Source organism: Physcomitrium patens, chromosome 22 (assembly GCF_059467195.1).
Source record: "Physcomitrium patens ecotype Gransden chromosome 22, ASM5946719v1, whole genome shotgun sequence".
In the NCBI taxonomy this organism is placed as follows: Eukaryota; Viridiplantae; Streptophyta; class Bryopsida; order Funariales; family Funariaceae; genus Physcomitrium; species Physcomitrium patens.
In genome coordinates, this window is record NC_143431.1 from 12,264,411 (window position 1) to 12,285,434 (window position 21,024).

General features: G+C 33.7%; 1 protein-coding gene across 1 annotated transcript; it reads right to left on the minus strand.

Annotated features, from left to right (window-relative positions):
• Nucleotides 1-14,256: 14,256 nt before the first annotated feature.
• On the minus strand, nucleotides 14,257-17,769 carry LOC112275246 (high-affinity nitrate transporter 2.1). The gene is made up of 4 exons (XM_024505455.3): nucleotides 16,876-17,769; nucleotides 16,312-16,630; nucleotides 16,009-16,174; nucleotides 14,257-15,839 (listed from the first exon to the last, which is right to left on the minus strand). Exons 1-4 carry the CDS (start codon nucleotides 17,234-17,236, stop codon nucleotides 15,042-15,044), a joined length of 1,644 nt encoding a protein of 547 aa, XP_024361223.1. The 5' UTR covers nucleotides 17,237-17,769; the 3' UTR covers nucleotides 14,257-15,041.
• Between the last annotated feature and the right edge of the window lie 3,255 nt (nucleotides 17,770-21,024).

Here is a 21,024-nt window from a genome sequence, read left to right on the forward strand (position 1 = left end):
TGTTGGTATTGCCATTGAATTATAGTAACGTTGAGGTCCACTTGTACGGTTCTCAGATCGAAATTCAAAAAGATGATCGTCGCACTTCACAGCAAAGTCAATTGCTTGACTCAATGTTTGAGGATCAAGTAAGTTGAGCATTAATTTTTTTACCTCATATTGTAATCCATAGAAAAATAAGCTAATAAGTGCAGCATCATTCCACTTGATATTAATTGCAAGTTGTCAAAACTGTGAAGCATACAACGTTATTGATCGATTATCTTGTCGTAAAATACGGATCTTTTTGGTTGCAACACGAATTACATCATGTTCTCCATACATGGATCAAAACTCTACCAAAAAAGCCTCTAGATTATTCAGTATTAGATCTCATCGTTTAAAAAAAGATAAAAACCATGATAGTGCTGAACCTGAAAGAAGTGTACTATTGAATCTAACTTGCGATCCTGGAATTGGATAGCTTTGAGATTAAAGTTCAATCACAAGTTGTATTTGATTGATAACTCCTTGAAACTTGGATCTAGTGCCATTAATCTTCTTAGGTAGAGTAATTCTTGGTTCTCTAATACTGGAAGGACGTTCTATTATAAGAAAAATGACATGATTTGGTACATATGTTGAAACAGTTCCAACCATTTCTATATCTTCACTTCCTACCAATCTTGCTGCTCCTTGTCATGGTAAATTGAGTTGATGTATTGCAAGGATTAACTCCTACAATTGTTCTTGCATTTGTGCCATTGCACTCTTCATTTCAATAAGTTCTGCCATGATATCACTTAGAAAAAAAAAGATGTCTAATATCATTCAACAAAAATAGAAGAGAAGACTTGAGAACAAAGAAAATACTAAGGACAATATCAGTTCAAAAGAGGCTAATCCGCAACTACTAATATGCTTACATATTATCAAGAAAAATAGGTAATCCACTCTTAATCAAGATTAGACAAAGCTCTAATATTGTAGGTGTATTCTTATCCATATGTCAAGGACAAGAACTCAATGAAAAAGCAATTCAAACAAGTGACCTTTCACTTAAAGAAAGGTAACAAAATATAAATAAACAAGTATGTATATTGAAAGAAAAATTGGAACGGCTATTGCCAAAAGACAAAAAAAACTAGAGACCCTTGAAACTAAACTTGAAGCAAGAAAGGAGTTGACAAGAGTGAAGAAGGCTTCACTCTTATCTCTATATATACTATCTAACTAGAAGCTACATGGCAACGTCCTATAGAACTTCCAATATGTATTGACTTTGTAGGATACATGCCTTGACTTACAAGGTGAGTTTTTCTATGTGTGGGACACATAATTAGCTTTGTCTTCAAGCTAACAACATGTGTGGCACATGGCCAACTTGTTGTCCATGTTTCTAATCCAAAAAGTCAATTAAAGACACCTATGAAGTCACAGCAGTCTCTATGAAGCTTCGAGGAAGCTTCCATACCAAATACTATAGAATTAACTTACTTTTATCTACTTTATTTATTTCTACTTATTTATATATGTAATTATTAGCTTACATAAGTATGTCCGTGACATTACCCCTCCTTCTAGGGATGAGTTCCATGAGGAGCAATCATCATATGATGAGAAAATCTATGATGTGACGAATTATATTCGCCATATACTCTGATCTTTGTTCTCTTTGAAGATGATTGATAGGGCCTCTCAACCATCGGTAGTATCCCATACCTCAGCGGAAAGACCACCCAGTTATTTGATCATTGTTGAAGCCTTCATAACTTCCTTCGAATAAAACATTTGGACCACCATCAGGAATTGTTCCTACCTCTAGTAAAATCACCAAACATCGAGAGTTCTTTCCAAGGTCGTGATACCAAACGCATTGTATCTCGTCATCTATTCGAAGAAGAACTTGTCGTTCTTGAAGATCTTCATCTCGATTGTATCGTCTTGAAGGTTGTGACAATCGTAATGTTTCATCCAACAGCTCAACAAATTAAGGCTCTTAAGTCGAATCCATTCGTTGTTGGTTCTCCATCTCCTGAGCATTACAACTATAAAGAAGCTACAAATAAAGATTGAAAGTAGAATGTTATCTTGTCTAGATCTTGTTTCTTTTATGAAAAAGATTTTTATCTTGGTTTTGATGGATGTCGTCAATGAAAAGTTTCTATCGCCTTTGCTGCATTTACAAGATCCTTTACTGGCTCCCATGTGTATTCACTAATATCATATCCACGCTAATGGATAAGATATTTCAATTTATTTCGGTGTTGCCTTGAATCTAACACTTCTTCCACTTCAAACTCTTCATTATTGTCTACTTCTATACTAGGAGGTGGAGCTTGTCTTCTTTTTGATATGTCCACTATTTTGTATGGTTCAAGAAGAGACACGTGGAATACTTGATGGATTTTCATTGACTCTGGTAGATGCAAACGATATGCAACTAGATTGATTTGTGAAGAAATAGAAAATGGTTCAACCCTTCGATAGTCCAACTTGTCAAAAAGACGAGTAGTCTTGATATTGCAACAAAGTAACCATACTTTATTACCCATGTAAAATGGTGGTTGTTCCTTTCGATAGACATCCGCATTAATCTTTTGTCGTTCTTGAGCTTCTTTTAATTGTGCCTTTATTATTACATGTAACTCTAACAACGGATTTACCATATCTTCTGTCATAAGATTATCAACTTTTGAAAAATCAAACATGTCAACTCATGGATGATAACCATAATTAGCAAAAAAAGGTGTTTGTTGCGTAAAAAAATGCACCGTATTATTATAAGCAAACTCTGCCAATGGCAAAAGAGTTGTCCAATCATCTTGTTGATAGTTGATGTTACATCTTAAGTATTGCTCGAAGACTTGACTTACGCGCTCTGTTTATCCATTTGTTTGAGGATGAAAAGCCGAAGATAGTTTTATATCCACTTATAAAATCTTAAAAAGGGTTCTCCAAAATCTTGATACAAGCTGAGTTCCCCTATCTGATATAATATCCTTTGGTAATCCATGATAGCTATAGATATTGTCGAGAAAGAGCTTAGTTGTTTCTTCCCTTGTGATAGATTTTGTACATGGTATAAAATATGCCATCTTAGTAAAACGATCTATTATCACAAATATAGAGTCATAAGAACCTGAGATTGGAAGATTCGTGATGAAGTCCATAGAAACAAAAGACCATGGTTGTTCTTGAATGAATAATGGCTGAAGAAGTCCAAAAGGTCGATGACAAGGACTTTTTGATCTTGAGCAAATATCACATGATTGTACAAAATCTTTGATTGCCTTCCACATTTGAGGCCATCAAAAATCCCTAGATATCAGCTCCAAAGTCTTATTGTATCTAAAATATCCTACTGCTGGAAAGTCATGATGAGCTTGAAGAATACGTAAACGTGCTTCTCCTTCTTGAGCATATAGGCATCTTTTAAAATAGAATAGTTTGTTTTTGAACTCGAATTTAGAAGGATCATGAGATTTAGAAGAATTATTCTTAATATCATGAACAAGACGATCTGAAGACATATTTAACTAGACTTGCTTGAGAAAAGTTAAATCAACAGTCAATGTTGATTTTGTTGCTTGAAGATGAAATTCCTCTGGCTTAAAGAAAAGTGTTCTTTGATGCTCAAAAGCTGCATTTCTTTCTTTTGGTGCAAGATAAGAACGTTTTGACAAGGCATCAAATAAATCTTGTTATTTTCCTAGCCGATGAGTGATGATGAACTCAAATCTTGATAAAGACATGCTCTAATAAGCTTGACGATGATTTAGTATGCGTGTTGACATGAAATACTCGAGGTTCTTATGATCTGTGTATACGTTGATTGGACTTAAGGTGCCTTCTAGATAATGACGCCATTCTTGAAATAAATCCGTAATTACAAAAAGCTCTTTATCATGGATTTCATAGTTAATCTCGGTTGCTGAAAATTTCCTAGAGTAGAAAGCTACTGCATATAGCTTCTCATTTGTGACAAAATAGCACCGAAGGTAAAGTCTCATGCACATGTTTCCATAAAAAATGCCTTGGAGAAGTCGACGTGATACAAGATTAGCATAGAAGTAAATTCCTTCTTTAAAGCATCAAACGCTACTTCAGCTACTTTACTCTATCCAAATTTGTCTTTACAAGTCAAACGTATAAATGGAGCTGCAACTTGAGAAAAGTTCTTGATGAAGATTTGATAGTAATTTACAAAGCCCAAAAAGCATTGCACATCTCATACTATTCTTAGAATCTTCCAATCTATGATAGTCTCGACCTTCTTGGGATCCATCATCACGCCTTTGTTGGAAATGATGTATCCTAAAAAGTCAATTTGAGTAGTGAGGAATACACACTTTTCCATCTTGGCATATAATCCTGCATTTCTTAGTTTTTGTAACACACGAAAAACAAGGAATTCATGTTCTTCTATGTTCTTAGAATAAATTAGAATGTCATCTAAATAACAAATGACAAAATCATCTAAAAATTCATGAAAAATATCATTCATAAGATGTTGAAAAGCAGCTCATCCATTTGTGAGTCCAAAAGGCATGACATTATATTCAAAATGTCCATACTTAGTTCGAAAAGTAGTCTTCAATTCATCTCCTTCTTTAATGCGGACCAAGTTGTATGCTCCTCGTAGATCTATTTTTGTGTAGATCTTTGCTTGATTGACTTGATCAAGAAGTCTTGAAATCGAAGATAAAGGATACTTATTTTTGATGGTGATCTTGTTAAGGCCCCAATAGTCTACGCACATCTGTAGAGATCCATCTATTTTCTTCACAATTAAGATCGATGCTCCTCCTAGTAATTTTGAATGGTGTATGAAGTTTTTAGCCAAGTTTTCGTCAATATACTCCTTTAGTGCAGCCAACTCATTTTGTGATAAGATATAGATTGGTCCAAATGGTAGTTGAGTTCCTTCTTGAAGATCAATTGAACAATCATAAGGTCGATGTTCTAGAAGAATATCTGCATTCTTCTTCTCAAAAACCTCTTGGAGTTCTTGATATTGACTAGCAATACCACTTGACATCTTTTTACTATCTAAAATAGGCGTGGCATATATAGCAAAAGATAACCCCTCTTTGGCTGCATGCATGAAAGTTCTTGCCCCTACTAGTAAGGGCTTAGATGCACTAGACTTATGTATTTTCTCTTGATTAATAGAATTTCGAAATAAACTACTAGGAAAGTTAAGGTTACGTAAAATCTAATTTATCTGAGGGTTGTATTTTTCTTACCAGGATAGTCCTAAAATGACTGGATTCAAAGGAGATCGTTTCACATTAAATATTACTACACTATTATGATCTTTAATTATTACATCTAAAGGAATAGTCTCATAAGTAACATCACCGGAAGACAATGAACGACCATCTATGACTTCCACATGTATGGGTTTGATTTTCTTGACTAATAATATTTCTTGTTTTTTGACAAAGTCTTCGTCTATGAAACAAGCTGAGGCTCTTGAATCTAATAATGCAAAGACTTTATGATTTTTGGATCCTAAACACACATCTATTGTAAAATAAGGTGAGGGATCTGAGGAGAGAATAGGACCTTAACTAGGTGTTGCATATGGTTCTAGCCGCATGGTCTCTATTGTAGCTAGACGAACTTATTTTTCGACACATTCTATTCTTTTGCAATCATACTCTTCATATTGAGATTGCGTTGCTTCCTTGGAAAATATTGAGTAGTGTGTTTAGCTTCTCCCCAATATAGACACAAGCCCTCTTGACATCGTTGAGTCTTTTTTTGCTCCGTGAGGGGTTTAAAACGTACCGTATCAATTTGCATTGGCTCTAATCTTGATAGAAAGGTTTCAAAAAACTTAGAAGGTGTTGCCATGACTTGACTTATTCCTCTTCAACCATATCTTTGTTCTTGACATCTTTCAAATAAACGATTATCACATGCAATAGCTTGAGTAATGAATTATTTTAAAGAATCTATTTTTAATATTATCAATAATAAATCTTTAATATTATCCTTTAATCCATAGCAAAATTGATTGATAAGGACTTTATCATTCCAATCCATATTACAAACAAGACTTTGGAATTCAGCAGCATATATGGTGGCTGAACGTGATCCTTGTCATAGTCATATAAGCTTGGTCTGTGCTAGCCTTTTTTTATCACTTTTTCCAAATGTAGCCGTAAATACTTCCAAGAATGAATTCAAATCATAGAGTAGTCGTGAATCTTTTTCTATCAAAGGTGCGAACCAAGAGAAAGCACTTCCAGATAGAAGTGCACCTATGAATCCCACTTAAGTAAATCCATCAGGGTATTGGAAAGGATGCAACCTTAAGTAGAGTTTAACTTGTTGCAAAAATCCTCAAAATCTTGATCTTCTTTCGTCAAACTTTTCAGGCATACTAATCCTTGCCTCCCTCAAGCTTGTAGAAGCAAAACTCTCAAAATTTGGTTGCAGGGCTAATCGACTTGTTTCTTTCAACTGCACAACTTCTTGGCATAGACTCTGAACTTCTTCAATAGTAGTAGGAATAGTGCTTCCATGGTTGGTGTTGATGATGCGTGAAATTTTAGTCCTAAGAGAGTTGATAAGCTCATGAAGATCTGTAATAGTTGCAAATCTATTTTCACTTCCACCAAGTATAGCATCCATGATTGTTCATTCCCTAGATAACTCAAACAAATTCAAAAGTTAAATAGAAAGAGGGTAATCTGTAACCTCTAAAAAAAAATCTACAAAGAAGGATAATCCATTGTCTTTAAGGAAAAGATCAATGTTAGAAAAAAAAGATTTTTTGTTCAAAGGTGGGTAGTTTGCAACCTTCAAAATACAATAATAGAAGTGGGATAATCCACTCACTTCTAGAACAAAACAAAAACAATATGTTAGCACTCTTATCAAACTATCAAGGACAAGAACTCCAAAGAATGATAATCTCAATACATTCTTGTATCACTCAAAAATACTTAGAAATCACTCAAAGGTGATAATATATTAAACTAGAATGGCTATTGCCAAAGACTAGAAAACATAACGACTCTTGAAACTAGATTGGAAATAAGAAAGGAGTTGACAAGAGTGAAGAACGCTTCGCTCTTATCTCTATATATACTATCTAACTAGGGGCTACGTGGCAACGTTCTATAGGACCTCCAATATGTGTTGACTTTGTAGAGAACTTGCCTTGATTTACAAGGCAAGTTTTTTTACATGGAGGCCACATAGTTAGCTTAGTCTTCAAACTAACAACATGTGTAGCACATGGCACACTTGTTGACAATGTTTCTAATCCAAAAAGTCAATTAAAGATACCTATGAAGTCAAAGCAGCCTCTATAAAGCTTCTAGGAAGCTTCCATATCAAATACTATAGAATTAATTTACTTTTATCTATTTTTACTTACTTCTACTTATTTATATATGTAAAAACTAACTTACATGAGTATGTCCGTGACATGGAGATTAACTGTAACATGATATAGATAAGATAATTATATAGATAATTAGAACTATGGAAGTTTTTAGAATTGAGGTTAGATTAGTAGATATATAGGATCCATTGTAGAATATTTTAGAAAATATTTAGAACAATTATTTAAGTAGGGCCTACCATAGAACCTTCTAGAAAAAGCTTAGGATGATAATCTAGGTAGAATCTACTACAAAACCTTCTAGAAAAAGAATTTAAGGCAGTTATCTAGGCAGAGTTCACTACCTAAGAACATTCTAGAAAGTCTAAGGTGGTAGAATAAGGTATAAATAGGATTGGCCATGGCCTTTTGGGGCATCTAGTCAGTAATTACTTTGGATCTTTTTTCTTAGTAAAGTTTAGTTTTGCATCTTTCTATTCAAATCTGTTATATTGTATCTCTATTTTCTCAGTTTTGTCTTTCACGTCTTACTATATTTTGTTCAATTTAGTTTATTTTGGTCTATTTTCTCATATTTTGTGATAAGGCTTTATATTGTTGTAGATTAGAAGGATCTTGGATTTTTCAGATAGTGTAGTCTTGTTTCAAAAAGTAAAAATTCTATATTACTCAAGTTGACTTCCTAAGATATATCATTTCAAACAATGGTCTTATGATGGAATCCTAAGAAGGTCCAGACTATCATGGATTGAGAGATCTCAAAAACAATCAAAGATATACAATATTTTTTGTAATTTGTCAAGTATTATAAGTTCTTCATCAAGAAATTTTCTCAAGTTATAGATAAATTTACACATTTGACATATAAAATCAAACTTGATTATCAAAATGAAGCTAAAGAATCTTTTAAAGCCTTAAAAATATCATTTATTGTTTTACTAATTTAATATTGTGTTAATTTTTTTAAGGTATTCTTCATAGAAATAAATCCATCACACTCTGCTATAGGTGCTATTTTATCATAAATAGGAGCAAATGATAAGCTCCATCCAATAGCTTTTCATTCCAAGAAATTTTCAACAATTAAAATTAATTATGAGATCCACAATAAAAAGCTTTTCACAATCATGGATTCATTTTAAGAATGGTATCATTATCTAGAAGGTTCTTTGAATCCAATCATTGTGTATACAGATCATAAGAATGTTAAATACTTCATGTTGGCATATATTTTAAATTGTTGCCAAGCTCATTGGAGTATGATCTTATTAAGATTTAATTTCAAGATTACTTATCTCCCAAAAAAATTACAAGGTTTTTCTAACACCCTTTTTAGATGTTCTTATCTTACACCAAAAGAAGAAAATACAACTTTGGATGAGTAAATAATAATTCTCTTGAAGTCAGAGTATTTCTACCTTTGAGCAATAAAATCAATATTGACTATTGATTCAATCTTTCTCAAGCAAGTTTAATTAAGTATGTCTTTTGAACTTCTTATTCATGATACTAAAAATAATTCTTATAAGTCTCATAATTCTTCTAAATTTAAATTCAAAAATAATCTACTTTATTTCAAAAAATAATTATATATTTCAAAAGATGAAGCATAATTATGTATTCTTTAAATTTATCATGAATTTTTATCACTGAGATATTTTAGATACAATAAGATTTTGAAGCTAATATATAGAGATTTTTAGTAGCCTCAAGTATAAAAGGCAGTCAAAGACTTTGTACAACTATGTAATATTTGTTCAAGATCAAAAACCCCTCGTCATCAACTTAATGGACTTCTTTAGCCATTACCTATTCAAAACAACCATTGTAACAAGATATAAAAATAATAATAATATAAACAGTTAGAACCATAAAAGTTTCTAAAATTATGGATAGGTTAGTAGACCAAGTAGGATCTACCACAAAACATTCTAAAAGAGTTTAGGGAGGTTATCTAGGTGGGATCTACCATAAAACCATCTAAAAAAGGAGTTTAAGGTAATTACCTAAGTGAAGCCTATTACTTAAGATTATTCTAGAAAGTCCAGGGTGATATGATAAGATATAAATAGAACTTATTAGGGCCTTTTAGAGCATCTGGTCAAGTATGACTTTAGATCTTTTCTCTTGGTAAAATTTGATTTTGCATCTTTTTGTTCAGTTCTATTATGTTTTGTTTCCATTTACTCAGTTGTCTTTCATGTCCTATTCTATGTAGTTCCGTTTAATTTTGTTCTTGTCTATTTTGTGTTATTTTGTGATGAAATATTACGTTCTTGTGGAATAGAAGGATCTTGGGTTTTTGAGATAGTCTGGTCATGTTTCAACCATGGTCTTTTATTTCTATAGATTTTATTACAAGTCTTTTAATCTTAGATTTGTATGATTCTATATTCATGATAGTAGATTGTTTTACTATGATGGCAGATTTTGTACCATATACAAAATCTATCATAAGTGAAAAAATGGCAAAGTTTTTTTTGACAACATTGATTGCTATCATAGATTATCTAAGGATATTATATCAAGTAAGGGGCTTCTATTTGTATTAAGATTTTAGAGAATCATTATCAAGATTTTAAAGATAAATATAAATCTCTATTTGGTTTTTTATTTTCAAACTAATAGGCAAACAAAAAAGATGAAAGAAGTTTTGGAATAATATTTGATGTATACCATCAACTATCATCAAAATAATTGAACAATTCTTTTGTCATTGAAAAAGTTTGCATCTATTAATTTGGTACATTCTTGTGTTCAATAAATTCTTTTTTTTTCAATTATGATTATCATCCATGATTTGATACTTTTGACTTTTCAAAAATTAATAATCTTACAATAAAAGATTTCGCAAATTGTTTGTCAGAGCTATATGCAATAATGAAACTTCAATTAAAATAAGCTCAAGAACAATAAAAGATTAATGTCAATGCCTAATGCAAGGAACAATTATAATTCATTGTAGATAAAAAAGTATGATTATTTTGTGACAATATTAAGACTACTTATCCTTGTGATAAATTGGACTATGATAGATTGTGGCCTTTTTGTATTTGTAAACAAGTAAATTTTATTTCTTATCAATTATATCTACCATAGTCCATGAAGATTCATTTTGTATTCTATGTATCTCTTCTTAAGCCATATAAGTTTGTAAATATTTTGAAAAGTACATAAATACCACCTCTTCCTATAGAAGTGGATAACAATCAAGAATTTGAAATAGAAGAAGACTTAGATTCAAAGTAGTGCCAAAATTGATTAGAATATCTTATTCATTGGTATAAATATGATATTAGTAAATGTACATGGGAGCCAAAAAAAATCTTGCAAATGTAGCAAAAAAGGTTGAGATTTTCCATCAACAACATCTATTAAAATCAAGATAAAGAATAGCAAAATCAAAAGATGATAACACTCTTTGTAAAAATTATCTTTAAAAAATGAGGCAATATTACAAACATACATATTTATTCCAATAATTACCTATATGATTATATAGATGTAAGTAAATATAGATTGATTTCATACTATCTTCTAAAGAAGCTTCCTAGAAGCGTCATAGATACAATTTTGACTTTATATATGTTTATAGTTGATTGATAGATTAAAAACTTGGTCAACAAGTTAGCCATGTGTCTTACATATCGATAGCTTGTAGAACAAGTTTATTATATGGTACACATATAAAAAACTTGCCTTGTAAGTTAAGATATGTGTTTTGCAAAGTCAACACATGTTGGATGTCTTATAAGACATTATCACATAGCTTTTAGTTAGATAGTATATATGGAGGCAAAAGTGAAGCCTTCTTCACTCTTATCAATACCTTTTTAATCCTTAGTCTTATTTTAAAACTTTCTAGTCTTCTTATCTTTTACAATAGCCATTCTAGTTCAATATATTACCATCTTTGAGTGATTTCTTAGTCTTTTCAAGTGACACAAGTGTATATTAAGGATTTCTTTCTTTGAAATTCATGTCCTTGACAAATTAATAGGTTAAAAATATGACCATAAACTTAGCCACATATTATACATGTTGAATAATTGTGATATAAATTGGACATGTGGTGCACATATAAAAAGCTTGCCATGTAAATTAAATATATGTCTTATAAGTTAGACATGTATTAGAAGTCCTATAGAATATTGCCATGTAACTCGAAGTTAGATAGTATATTTTGAAATAAGAATGAGATTTTTTTCACTCGTGTCTTCTTTTTTTTTTTTTTTTTTTTGTTCATCTAGTTTTAAGAATTTCTAGTTTTTTTTATCTTTTGGCAATAGCTATTTTAATTTTTTTTAATATATATATATCATCTTTCTTTAAAAAAAACACACTTGCTTATTTACATTCTTCAAGTTCTTGTTATTGAAAAATTGACTAGAATATACTTATGATATTAATGCTTTGTCTTTTCTTGATTAAGAGTAGATTACTCCTTTCTCTTTGATAAGACATAAGCACATTAGAAGTTGTAGATTATCTACTTCTAAATTCATATCGTTCTTAGTATTTTTTTAATTCTTAAGTCTTTTCTTTTACTTAACTTGAGTGATATTAGATATTTTCTTTTTTTATAGTATTACAAGAACAAAACTTGTTGAAATGAAGAATATAATAGAATAAATGTAAGAGTAAATAATACTTGCAATGCATCAACTCAATTTACTATCTCAAGAAACAAAAAAATTAACAAGAAGTAAAATTATAGAAAAGATTGGAGTTGCTTAAACATTTATAATAAATTATATTACATCACCCATTGTAGAATAATATTTGAGCATTAAAGAATCAAGAATTGCTTTAATTGAGAAGTTTGATGCCACAAGATCAAAGTTTAAAAGATTTATCAATTAATTACAAATAGTAATTGAACTTCAACCTCAAAACTATCCAACTTTAGGACAAGTCATGTTTATTGAAACACTATTTTCAAGTTTTGTTTTATTGAAATTTTCATCTTTTCTTAAACAACATGATCCAATATTGGATAATTTGGAGGCTTTTTTGGCACAATTTTAATCCATGTATAGGAGACATGATATAATTTGTAATATGACTTTATTTTTTTATTTTTTTATAAAAGAATTCAAATCTTTGCAAGTTTGAAAAATTTAGTAGAAATGAAAAAACAAAATAATCTAATTATCAATATATATAAGAAATTGTATGCATGTTGTGCACCAATCTTGTTTACTATTATAATTAATATTATATTTTTTATAATTATTATAATCAATAATTTAACAAGTTAGATATTAATCAAGATAAAAGATATAAAAGATAGAAATAAAATAATAATAATAATAATAACAATAACCTATTACATAAGAATATTAATAATACAAAAGCTAATCAAAGCAAATAAAACAAACCATAAAAGCAAGGTGTCTACCTAATAATGTTCTAAATTTATAAATCTTATATTTAATATTACACAAAAAAAAGTTAATAACTATTTATATTATTATTTTATTTAAATATTTATTTTACTAAAAATATTTTTATTTTATACTAAAAATTTTATATCTTTTAAACTAAATATTAATAAAAATTAAATAATATTATTATACCTTTAAAGTAGTTATATTATTTTAAATTTATTTTGAAAAATCATTAATCATTCAATTAATTATTAAAAGACAAAAAGAATATCTTTAATCTTAAAAATTGACTCTTTAAGCTTTAAAATATAAAAAATTACTTAAGTTGGCTTATTTATTTAAATTTATATTATTATATATTTTTTATATATTTTTATTTTTTATTTTCTTAAAAATTATAGACATCAAAAAAATACTATATATATAAATATATATAATTTTTAATGTGCAATAAAGAAATATTATTTATTTAAAATTCATGACTAATTTTTTTCTTAAACTAACATTTAATATGTGATACATCTATAAAGTGTTAAAATAAAGATTAACTAAATAAGCTATAAAAATATCATAAATATATTATAATATATAAGAATGTCTAAAACAAAATAATATTTGTGTTTCTTAGTTTTATATTATATAAAAATAAATCTTAACCATATTTTTTTTTTATAAATATTATCCTACACATTATAAATTTTAGATACCATTCCAATCAAATTATAAACTTAACATGTTGTGTATACTTTGCCTACAAGAAATCTAATTTTACTAATATATATTTAAAAGTTAAAGAATAAAATTTATGTCTATTAATGATTAATAATAGTTTGAATAAAAATATGTATATGTGTATATATACACACACACATCCAAAATTATTATGTCACTTTGAAATTATAAAATTTTATCCTTCAAAAATCGTTTTAGTAAATTTAAGTCATTAATCTAAAAGTTGATCGGATTGTCAATGATTACCTCATTTTCCTGCCCAGCTTGAGTGACAAGTGCACCCAAAAGTGCAGCAAAGCTACAAGTGTAAACAAAACTGTCAAACAAAAAGACTTAAAATTACATCCGATTCAACTGCAGACAAAAGGGTCAGAGCCCTTGTGAGGTTGCTATTTGATGGGATGCGGCTATGGGGTTAAACAGTGTTTTAGTATAATTTATTCAAGCTCCACATTTCTAGATGTTTTGATACCTACACCGGCATAAATTCCAAGTGCCACATGAAGTTGTTTGAAGCATAAAGGTGATACCACAATTTAACATTCAATCCATGATAAATTCAAACTTCAGAGTAATGATAGCTGTGGTACAAACTTCAGAGCAGTGGTGATAGCTGTGGTACAAACTTCGGAGCAGTGATGATAGCTGTGGTACAAACTTCATACAGTTTGCACTCTCCAGGATTTATTAGAACTGGGGCCTACTTGATTGTAAAAGAGCAAAGCTGGGCAAGTTCGAGCATGTCACCACAACTGAAGCCTCAAAAAACTTTCAACCAGCATGTAGGTGATGTGACAAAACCCAGTTCCATTACAAAAGAAACGTAGAATTGAAAGCTCGTAGAGCTGTTCAGTAAATGGCTCGAAGAAGAAGCCATGTCTAGGAACAGTTATTCAGCACAAGTAAAGTTTTCAAGAATAAATCTAACTGTGTGCAAACCAAGGAACATCAAAAAGTTCTACCAAGCAGGATGTTGCGTTTCTAAACAGCGCACCACCGCCCTACTTCACATTCTACACAGCCCCATTTGAAAAAGTGTTATCTTTTACCCACTTCTACCTACTTAGTGTAACTCACTCCTTGAATTGCCTACAATACAGCATCAGCTTCAGAATTTCTTGGCAAGGTGAATCTCCACTGCCGCCGGAAACTGTAACCAGTATGCGGTGGATGTTACATGATCTCATCTCGACATTTCCTTGGAATTAGCTCACTCTACTGCTTGTGTTCAATGCTTTGGGGCATTGGTCACGAGCTAGTTATTTCGCTATCCCTCTCATACTATTACCAGGTGACGGCCATTTGCGACCGCAAAATATCTCGATGGCTTTCCACCGAATCAATACACAATGCAACAAGAAGCCTTCAAACAAAAACGAGATGAGATTACACCTAGTTGACACAGGATGTGTTTTCACCATGAAGCCCACATAAGATGCGTGGAAATTGGCATGAATGCCAAAAGACTCATCAGGACTCAAGGCAGAAACGCATCTATTTACAAACGAGGCAGAACATAAATCTGTGACTAGCTGAGAACGGCCTGAATATCCCAAAAGAATGAGTAATCTGTCAACTTAAACCTCCGCGCCCTCCTTGATGCCCTTCAACCCATCTGGCTTCCCATTCTCAGGAGGGCTCTTGCTGCCCTTACTCCTTCCTCGCTCCGACTTGGCATTCTCTGCGAACTTCAAGCTCGCCTGATGCAGCCCTTGATCCTGCTCTCCCTCGCTGTACTCCGAAGCGTAATAGTCCTCCTCCGTCATCCTCGACGATTTGAAAAACATGCTTCCCCACTGCGGGAACCACACGAACAGCACCAGCGCCGTGCAGCAGATGATCATGATTCCCATGTTCTCAATACCCACCTCCGTGTGGTACGTGGCTTGGGTGAAGAAAATCGTCTGCGTTAGCACCGCACCGACGTTGCCTCCTGCTCCGGTAAACCCAGAGATCACACCCAGCGACCGTCGAGACACGAATGGAATCACGCCGAACGTCGCACCGCACGCGGCCTGGACGAAGAAGGAGAACACAATCATGACCCCGATAGCGGGTCCCAGCGCTGCTGTCTTGCCCAGAACGATGCAGAATACGCCTCCCAAGGTCTGGATGATCCACAAGTTCCACAGCCGTCCTTGCATTCCATACCTCCTTGCGACGACGTCAGACAATATTCCTCCCAATGGGCGAGAGAAAATGTTCATCAATCCGAAGCTGGATGCAATGATTCCTGCGGTGGACAAGCTCAATCCGAAGCGATCGTAGAAATACTCAGCAATGATGTTGTCGACGGTGAGTTCGACTCCAAAGCAGTAGCCGTAGGTGATCAAGAAAATCCATGTCCTGTAGTTCGTGATCGCGTTGATAAATACCTGCAATTCAATGAACGAGATGAAGTGTCAGCTTACATTTCTAGTTAGAAAATTGGCAAGTATTGGAATTAGAGGTATTCAGTGTGAAAGCACAAGAGATTAATTATGTTTGTTACCAACGGAATCTTCAAACCGTACTGAACACAACCATGAAGATGAAGCAACAAACCTTCTTGAAGCTGTCCTTGGGTTTGGTTCCTTGTTCCTGAAGCTCCTTGAAGTTACCGTCGGGGAGATCTTGTCCAAGAAACAACACCAACAGACCAATGACAGTGTGCATTACACCAGGCAGGAAAAACGCCAGGCGCCACGCTGTGTAGCTCGGGGAGTGGAAACTGCTCAATCAGGAAAAATGTTTTAAAAGGTTTAGTTGTTCACATCCATAGGAAAAATTTGAATTCAAGCGATGCAATCACATCACTTTTGGATCTTAGAACGTAATAGCATTGATGGCATTAAACATGGCACAGACCTGTCTTTAATGAGTGCGTACACCAGAGGCATGATCATTTGCGTTGCGCCTCCTCCTAAATTACCCCAACCAGCTGCAATACCGTTTGCGGTTCCGACGATCTTGCCGTTGAACATGGAACTCATCCAGTACTGGCAAGAGACGAAAGTGGCCAGAGAAAACCCGACAAAGAACCTTACCGCCGTAAACCCCGCAGCGGAGTCCACAACAGCCATTGCGTACACAGCCGGCGAAATGATCATCACGAGGAATGCACATCCATATCGTGGGCCAATCATGTCGCACAAGGATCCCATCAACAAACGAGACAAAATTGAACCTGCAATATGAAGAAACGCATCGTCAATTACAACTTCAGTTCCTAACGAGTGTGCAGGTATGCAATGGTCTCTACCGAAGCAAAAGTCAAACAACAAGCAAAACAACAAATTAAAATAAAAAATTAAAACATATATATATATATATATATATATATATATCATCCACTATTACGAATACCTTAATTTCGTAGACATGAGCAACAGAGATAGGTAAACATCGAAAATGAGCAGGGCAATTTCTTACCCGTCACAGAGGCGATGGCGGCGTGTCCAATGTCCTCTTTGTTCAGGTTCAAGTTATCACGAATCACGGGAATGAGCGGGGGCGCAGCAAAAGTAGACATAAAGCAGGTGAAGAAAGAAAACCATGACAAGTGAAAGGTCAACATGTGGGGACGAGAAAAGCTGTGAATTCTCATCGTCGTGGCTTTGTGCTCAGAATCCACCGGAAGCGCAAACTTTGCGTCCGGGTCATAATTCATCTTGTCCCCGTCATGCAAGGAGAATGCATACAAGGCCTCCTTTCCCGTGACGCCATGCATGGACGATCCGGGATCACCCTTAGCATTCCTGTCTCCCACTGCAGACGACGACAGGTCCGCCATCTTGCACTACTACCACTCACCCCAACCTAACCCTCCAAGCCTATCAAGATCTATCTACACACACAATGTAAGTTGTTAACTCTCTCAAACTGACCCAACACCTTCTGACTAGGACGCCGATCGATCAATCGATCGACGTTTCGGAAAGCTATAGTTTCGGTCAGGTTTTAGGAGTGTGAAATGAGATCTACCTGAGCTTCCGAGACTCGATAACGACGTCCAAGGGTGGATACAATGGGCCTGGAACGAGAACTACCACAGGACGAATGAATTTGCAGGGGGTGAATATATGGGCAGCTGGGTGAGTGTCTCTGCGTCGTGTGTGGGCCTGCAGGGAATGAGAATCACTCAACTTGCGCATTGATCGGTGACATTTCGCCTCGCCGCGGACCAACCAGCCCTGTCCCCCGAGGCTTGGAGGCGAGCTCGACACATTTGGCATCGGCGTCAAAGAAAGGGCAGCTGTGGTGTGGCCAGCGCCCATTCCTCGCCCACTTGGTTGCGTCTCTGGCATTCCTGGTTTGTGGGACATACTATTCTCGGTTTCGCACTCCCTCCGGATGGGAGAAGAAGACGAAGATTTCTCTGTTCCTGGCTCGCATCATGTCCTCCGCCTTGAGGTCATGTCCTTGTTCGATGAGCTACTCTGCTCCACGTTCTATTATTCGGTATCTCTGATGCACGGGTTTATAGAACAATTCTATTAGCTCGGATTAAGCACGAAGCACTGCAGTAACCAATTAGCTTGAAACTGCTTGGTTTGTGTAAGAATCCGGCACAGTTGGCGAAGTGTTTGTTTTGGAATTGTTCGTAGTTTTGTACGATATGGTTGTGCTATATTGCGTGATAGGGTCACGTGCGATCTAATAGCGATAATTTTATCGTTAAGTTGGTGGAATCTTTCATATACTGGATTCTAAGTAAATATGATTTACATGATATACATGAACCTTTATATTCTAAAAAATGGTGTATGAAAAATTGCAAGTTCACAGTGTAGGGTTAAACTTGACTTATGTGAAGTGGTTTAAGTATGCAAAATATCCAACTGTGTCAGAATTGTCAGAATTCACGATCTATATATTCCCGTTCATCTTTCCGAAGTTTCCCTGTCTTTTCCTGTAAACCGAACATCCGAGCATTCAATATAAGATATTTGAGTCATTTAGTAACTAAAACTTCCGTATATAAATATTACTACAGGATCACATTTAATTATTTATTTATTTATTGTCTTCCCTAGTTTTTCCTCATCATGGATAGGATAGGAAGGGAAGATCGTCGAAAATCCATAGCTTCGATGCGCATCGACAAATGGAGAAGCATGTCCTCGTTGTAGCAGGAGTCGCAGATATCCTCGCAACACCAATCGAGCAATCGGAACGCGAACGGTGAATTCCTTCAGACCATCTGAGGGGGGTGCCTCTGTGGGGAAAGTCCAGCTGGGATTCGAGGGGTTGCGAGCAACGCCGAGGACAAACAATATTCACGAAGAGCAGCGCAGAACTTGAGCAGGAATCCAGGCGGTTCGTCCACAAATGGGCTCCAGTACACTCAGACGTACCACCAAGTTGCGCCAACGCGAAGAATATTCATAGCCGAGTTAAGGGATGGGAATGCCGGGAGAGCGGAGCTGGGTGCATCCAAGCTCGCTGGCACCACAAGGAGGATGGCTGTCGGCGTGCCGCGGCCGACGACGGAAGTCGCATCCCCCAAAATGGGTCGTATTTCTCGATTAGGGCATGCGCTGGCGGATTCTATTCCCGTTATTGTGGACCTAATAGGCGGTCCAGCTTCGTCGAACAGAGAGGTCACGACGATCTGCCTGCCGCGGTGAGAAGTGGAACCACGAGTTTGCCGTTTTTCTGCTCATTCCTCCACTCTGCTGCCTCGGGAATGGAGCCCCCCTACTTTCCCTTTTTCCAAACTTGCACCTTTACTTCAAATTTAATAAGAAAGAGGTCGCATATAATAAAGGAAATTTACAAATAAAAAAACAACACGATAAATAATTGACCCAGAGCTGTGTCCAGGTGGAGGCGTAGGATTAGGGCTCGATTGCTTGGGAAGCATCTATTAACTTTGTTACTCGCCGTGGTCACAGGCTCTCCGGGCCCACGGGTCGGTGACAGGCGTATCGCACGGCGCGCTGCGTGCAGGTAGGTGTCCGAGTCTAGGGCTCCCCCAACACCGAGAATCGTTTCCTCCTTCGTCGTCGTTTCTCGTCTGTCGTCGTTCGGCATTGTTTAAGATTCGTCCTCGTTCGCTTCGATGCTATGGAAGGGATTTATCTAAGCCCATCGGAGGAACACATAATACCAAATCATAAAATTCATTTTATTTTCGTTCCACTCACGCCACCTAAGATCACCATTTTCGACATTTATAACTTCAAAATTTTAGTTCATATTCTCATTTACAAAACATCTATATTTATATATGAGAAAAAAATGGGTACTATTCCATGTTTCAAGACAATTTTTAAGGAACTTTTTTCCCAACATGCAACAAATAGAAATATGACTCAACAAATAAATCTTATTTCTTTATTTTTTATGAATAAGAACTCCTTTACAAGGCAACAGATCATGTAAAAAATACATAAAAAAATAATAATACATGGATGCCACAATTTTTACTCATTGACCATTCTATTCTTGATTATATTTCTTATTTCTTATTTCTTTGTGGCTGGAATATTACATTAATTTTATCATAAATTCTTCCTTGTTGATGAGTTTACTTTTTTTTTTTATCATTCATAACTCATAGAACTCTGCTACAATTTATTTTTAGAAAACCAACTTTTTTATGATTGGAATGTGAAAAAATTGCTGTAACTCATCTGCTCATCCTAATATATATATATATATATATATATATATCAAGAAATGATTGCAATTAAACTAGATTGATTTCTTGCTAGTAAAAACTATACATATTTTATTTTTATTTCATTTTATTATTTATTTTATATTGTTATTCAAATAGGGTCAAATATACAAAAGCTCAAAAAAAATTTAAACATAAAACTAACTTTTATGCACAAAGATGATGCATTCTAAATGAGATGTCAGTCAAGAACTAAATTCCCAAATAATGTAATAATTAGTTCATCGAGCATTAATTTTATTATTTAAAATAAAATATGTATACATATATAATATATATGTATAATTTTATATCACCAAATTAGGTAGTAAGTTTTGTACAAAGTTGCATAGTATAATCTAATATACTATAAATTTATAAATTTGTATTTGTAAGAATTGTTATTATATTAAATATATTTTAGTTTGCTATTAAAAGTAATAGAAAAAACAATATGTATGTGCTAAACATCAATGAATACCTATACACATAAATAGTAAAATTATGTAAATATAAATTGAATGAATGATTATTGAAGAACAAAGAGTAATTTAATACTAAATGTGTTAAACAGTTCAATATTAAAATAAATCTTTGTTCTTCTATAAATGTATTCTACAATGAATATATATATATATATATACACACACATACACACAAGAATCACGAAATAAAAGAAGATGGCATGAATCATACTTCAATTTAGCAACCATATGATTTACTAAGAACAATTCTAACTACTACATATATTTACAAGATGGTATTAACAAATTATTTTGGACATGTGGTACCTATCCCATTGAACTTGTGATGATATTATTATTAAGTTTGGTACAATTGCAAACCTGTACTAATTTATGAGTAAGAATTAAACTTAATTTTCTACTTATTAAGTGATCTTAAAAACCAGTACTATT

Coding starts and splice junctions, on each gene's coding strand:
- LOC112275246 (XM_024505455.3), bottom strand. CDS start 17,236: ATGGCGGACCTGTCGTCGTCTGCAGTGGGAGACAGGAATGCTAAGGGT. Junction 16,175..16,311: donor TACGCACTCATTAAAGACAG/GTCTGTGCCATG, acceptor CTGATTGAGCAG/TTTCCACTCCCCGAGCTACA. Junction 15,840..16,008: donor CCAAGGACAGCTTCAAGAAG/GTTTGTTGCTTC, acceptor ATTGAATTGCAG/GTATTTATCAACGCGATCAC.